General features: G+C 49.9%; 1 protein-coding gene across 1 annotated transcript in view; it reads right to left on the reverse strand.

Annotated features, from left to right (window-relative positions):
• The window catches only part of Egfr (epidermal growth factor receptor), a 169,001-nt gene extending 165,064 nt beyond the window's left edge, over positions 1-3,937 (reverse strand). Inside the window, exon 1 of the mRNA XM_031342887.1 lies at positions 3,592-3,937. Coding sequence (XP_031198747.1) covers positions 3,592-3,679 — 88 coding nt within the window. The 5' untranslated portion in view covers positions 3,680-3,937. The remainder of the gene's footprint in view (positions 1-3,591) is intronic.
• Between the last annotated feature and the right edge of the window lie 936 nt (positions 3,938-4,873).

Here is a 4,873-nt window from a genome sequence, read left to right on the forward strand (position 1 = left end):
AAAAAGGCATTATAATGTTCCCAAACTGTAAGTTTTGGTCTTTTGTTGATGAAAAGTTGAACAGAGTTAGAAAGGGTACTTGGAATATAGCTCTGTCTGGGAACAACTCACCCAGAAGTGTAAACTTGAAAGAAGGGCACCTATATAGCTATATAGCTATATAGTGCCTATATAGCTTCTAAAGCAAGCTGCTGGAACGGGTAAGAATGAAAATTATTCTTAGCATATGTGTTTCACAGAGAGCCAGTCAAAAGGACCAGACATTTGGTAATGATAGAGCCTTCAGAGACTAAGATACCAAATCCAGCACTTTTTTTTTCTTTTAGAAACGTTATGACTTATGAGGTTAAGTACACAAAGCCAACTGAAGCTGTTGAGTCTATTGGGGTTACCACCTGACTTCAGATAACATCATGTTCTACCACTGTGAATGTGCAGAGTAACAAAGTCAGTCCGAGTACAAGTCTCCTTTACATATTTGAAAAGCAGATTACCAATGTTTAACTAGTGGTTTCAAGATCTACATTTATTTAGAAGCAATAATAGAACCATTAAGATCCCCCTTTAAACTCATAATGTCTGGCATATCTTAGGCAACCAATAAACATTTACTGAATCTAGAAAGGAGACCTCAGAAGCCTGGAGTTCCATGGTACTTTCCACCTAACCCAGACCTGGAATGAAAACAAGCTTCTTGGATAGGAAGCCAGGCCTGGGCATCCCAGTCTTCTGAGAGACAATATACATACATACATACAGACAGACAGACAGACAGACAGACAGACATACAGACATACATACAGACAGACAGACATTCATCCAGACAGTCAAGTTCCTTCCACCCCCAAACTCCACTGCCTTATTCAGGCTAAGGGTCCCTTGTCTCCTCATTTGCTCTGCACACAGGATCTTTTCCAAAGAAACATCTTCTCCTGCCATCACGGTACAGGTGGAGCTTGCTCAGCAAGTCCAAGCCAATACGTTGCCCATATTTTGTTTTAGTGACTACACTGCCACCATCAAAGGCAACCCAGGAGACCACAGGATCCATGAATAGGAATTTAGGCCACTAAACAAGCAAGCTTCAGATGGTACTGATCCTCAAACGCCTGTTTCCTGGTCCTTATCCTTCTAGCATCAGAACTGAGTCATCTACACACCTAACCTAGCCTGGCTTTCCTACAATAAGGGAGTGTAGTTTGGAGGTGGAAGGAACTCGAATCAGTTTTGGCATCACTTCTTACTGGCTATGGGGGAAAAATCACTATACTTCTCTGTGCATAGGTTCCACCATACAGATGATGAGAGCCACCTCTCACTACATGCAACGAGAGGATTGACAATGCACTTAAAGTAGTGTCGGACTGCCTTCTGCTTTGTCTACAAGTGCAGATGGTACCATAGACTGCCGGGAAGGATAAACACCCTACCTCACTTAAGGGAGGCAGTCTGGAACAAAACTGACCAATTGAACAGACAAATCTTTTATCAGCATGTTGCGGAAAGGGTGTCTCAAGTTTTCAGTAATCTGCCCTTTAGAACTTAGCCTTTTTATGTGACTTTAACAGATGAATATTTGTTTGCTACCTTAGTGCTATAGCCAGAAGCATTTGGTTTTAAGTGAATACCATACAGACAGACGAAGCAGCATTTTTATTTAACCAGAAACAAATCTCCAACCACCAACAGTGTTCAAAACAGTAGCACCTAACTAACAGCAAAGAAGCACAGCAACGCAGAGGTGAGACAAGTGGTGTTCTACAGGGCCTCTAACAGGAAACTGAAAACTAGGGGAGGGAGTCCCGAGGGCAGGCACAGATGCCAGGCAACTGACTGATGGGGACTGGAGCCCTTCAGCTAAGGAAGGTAGGAGAAAAGCTTCACACTGATCCCATCTGTGAAAAAAAGCAAGCCCTAGTTTCCTGACTTCGTCCCTGCCTTTTCCTGTACTGCAAGATTTCCCAGACTCCGGCTCATCGGAACTGTCATAGTAGTCTTCCTGTAGATGTTATCAATTTTTCGTTTATGCTAGTGAGTCTCAAGTCAAATGCTGTAAGAGTTTTCAAAATTCTAACTCTCAAGATAGATTCGTTAAATCTGAGTGGATGGAGTGGTAGCTAAACACTGGAGGAGTGGTGTAATTTGTTTTGCTTGTTGATTTTTAAACCCAAATGATTTCATTGTGTAGTTAAGTTTGGGGAACTAAGCCTTACTCCCCCTCCAACAAAAGTGCATGGAGCACCAACCCCCAAGTCCAACCTGGATGCGGATGACATCAACAGCAAGTGCAGACCTGACTCCTGGAACCCGAGAGGCTGGATTTTGAAATTGTGCAATTAAACCTTCTGAGGCATGTTTCTTGTGTCAAGTGGGTTTATGGTCGGGTAGTCATGAAGCCAGACTTGTTCATGTTCCGTCTGGACAGTTGGCACATGTGATCCACGGACATCAATCTGTTTCTTTTTAATTAGGGGTTATATTTTAGTTGGCCAAATATCAATCACTTCAAAAAGGGATGGGGGAAAGAAAGAAAAAAGAAAAAGAAACCCACGGGGGAACGTCTCAGATAACAAGTAAGAAAGTTTGCTACCGGCCTCATTTTGAAGCACCAAGGGTGAAGTACACACAAGGATCCAGCTGTCACAAGGAGGTCAATCATACCATTGCAAAGCCAAGAGATGCTGCAAAAACCTAACCTTCTGGGAAAGGGAAAATCCGGGGATTCCAGGGAAGCAGCCACCCCGCAAGACTAGCTTCAATCTGGCAGAGAGCCTTGGTCCCCAACCAGTGCACCTAGCCTGGCAGGTCCCTGGCATGCTCTATGCCTAAGAGGCTAAATCGACCCACCCTACCCGCCACCCCCACGCCCTCTTTTTTTTTTTCCTAGTGAAGAAGCAAATCACCACCAACAACACCATCTTTTCCCAGAGGTCCTAGGTTAGTGACAGAGACCTCCCCCACACTTCCAGGTCTTTGCTGCAACTACACACCCGGGAATGGGCAAGCAGCAATCTGCAAGCTACATTGGGACTCAGGCTACCAGGTCTTGAGAGAACCCTGGCAGAGAAGAGAGGTGTTGAGGACGCGCTCAGGAAACCGTGCGTCTCAGAGGTCCCGACCTTGACCAGGGGCGCGTTAGTTCTTACTCCAGTCCCTCAACTCCAGACTGTGGGACGTGCCCGTCCCGCTTGCGGATCCGGGGTCCCTCCGCTCTTCCTGATAGAACTGGGCGCACGTGCGCCAAGCCTGGCGTCCCGCGCTGTCCCGCACCACGTTTCTGCTCTGAACGCCTACTGAGCGTAGAAAAGTGAGGCAACTAAGTTGGCAGCAGTCGAGAGCCCCGGAGCGCACAGCCGCGGCTCCCACGCTGCTCAGGCAGCCCCTCTGCCCTAAGCCCGGTCACCCTTCCTACGGTCTCGCCCCAGTCTCGCCCATTCCATACACGAAACGTCCAGTTCCTCCTACGGTCCGGGCCGCCTTTGGGAGTAAGAAGAGGAGGAACGCGCGGCTGGGGACTAGGAGTCCGGAGCAGAGGTTGGGGCAGGGCGAGCGCGCTCGTAGGGGGCGCGGGCCGGTGGGACACGCCCTTACCTTTCTTTTCCTCCAGCGCCCCACCTGCGGCGCAGAGCGCGGCCAGCAGCACCAGCAGCTTCGTTCTCGCGGTCCCTGAGGGTCGCATCTCTGACCAGGAGAGGTTGGCTCTGGCTCTCCGGGATTAATCCGAGACCGACGGAGTCCCACGGTCGTGCCCGGTGACTTCGGCAACGACGCGACCCGGACTCAGGCTAGCGTCCAGGTGACCCGTCGTCTGTCTGGGAGGCGGAAGCCTCCGGGACTTGCTCCAGACGCCTTAGCCCAGGAGGAGCGCACAGTGCGGGAAGAAGAGAAGACAGGCTGCTGCGCTTTGCGCTGGGGCTGCCCAGACGTCTAGCTAGCCCGAGCCCGGACGAGGGGGGAGGCTGGGCGGGAGGAGGAGGGGCTAAATGGAGGAGGAGGGATCCAGAGGAGCGAGGAGGAGGAGAATGCCAGGAGAGAGGAAGCGCTCTCCGCCAGCACTGAAAGCAGGCAGTGACCGGAAGGTGGTGGTGGATGGTCTTGGCCACCACTAGACAAGGTTCTGGGGGCGAGTTCTGGCTGCGTGCAGCGGGGCAGTAGGCGGCCTTTAGGGTTAATTGCTGAGTGGGGACTCTATTCCGCTGCATCTCAGGACCTAAGGAAGTCCAGCCAAATCTATGTAGGGTCCCCTCTGTCTCCCACCTTCTGCCTTCCTTTCTTCCAATTAACCGAGTAACTCTGGACCACTTCGGTTACAAACTGTACAACCGTAGAGCACAGGTTGGAAAATAACACAGATGGGGACGATGTTCACTTATTCTCCATAACTTCTCCTGGACAGCGGGATCTCAGCAGGGTCAGGCTGACTTGGCATCAGAGTTCCCTATCTCGCGGCAGCGGGGGTGGGGGTGGAGCGGGCGGTGCCGCAAGTCTGAAGTGGCACTCAGAAGTCCGAGGGTCCTTCAGATCCCATCAAGAACCCTCCATGTCTTCTGAAAGAAGGGCAGCCAACTCCTGGCACAGAGAAGGGCCTCAGTATGTTTGCATGCATGTTGAGGAGCAAAAACGTGGCACTTTCTACACCTGGAACCAGACAGGAGCGCTTAAAAAGCGAAGCGATGTACACGTGAGGCGAATTCCTCCGCAAAAGCAAAGACTTTTACAACAATGGACATATCTTTAGAGCAGTTAGCAGCCTCCAGTAGCCCAAGCTAGCCCTGCCGCACACCAGGAGACAAATTGCCAGGTAAGTTCACATAGAATTTGACCAGTAGAAATGTGTCCCCTATTCAGCAACTAAGTTCTTTCAGGAAATACC

The sequence above is a fragment of the Mastomys coucha genome, unplaced genomic scaffold (genome assembly GCF_008632895.1).
Source record: "Mastomys coucha isolate ucsf_1 unplaced genomic scaffold, UCSF_Mcou_1 pScaffold22, whole genome shotgun sequence".
Classification (NCBI taxonomy): Eukaryota; Metazoa; Chordata; class Mammalia; order Rodentia; family Muridae; genus Mastomys; species Mastomys coucha.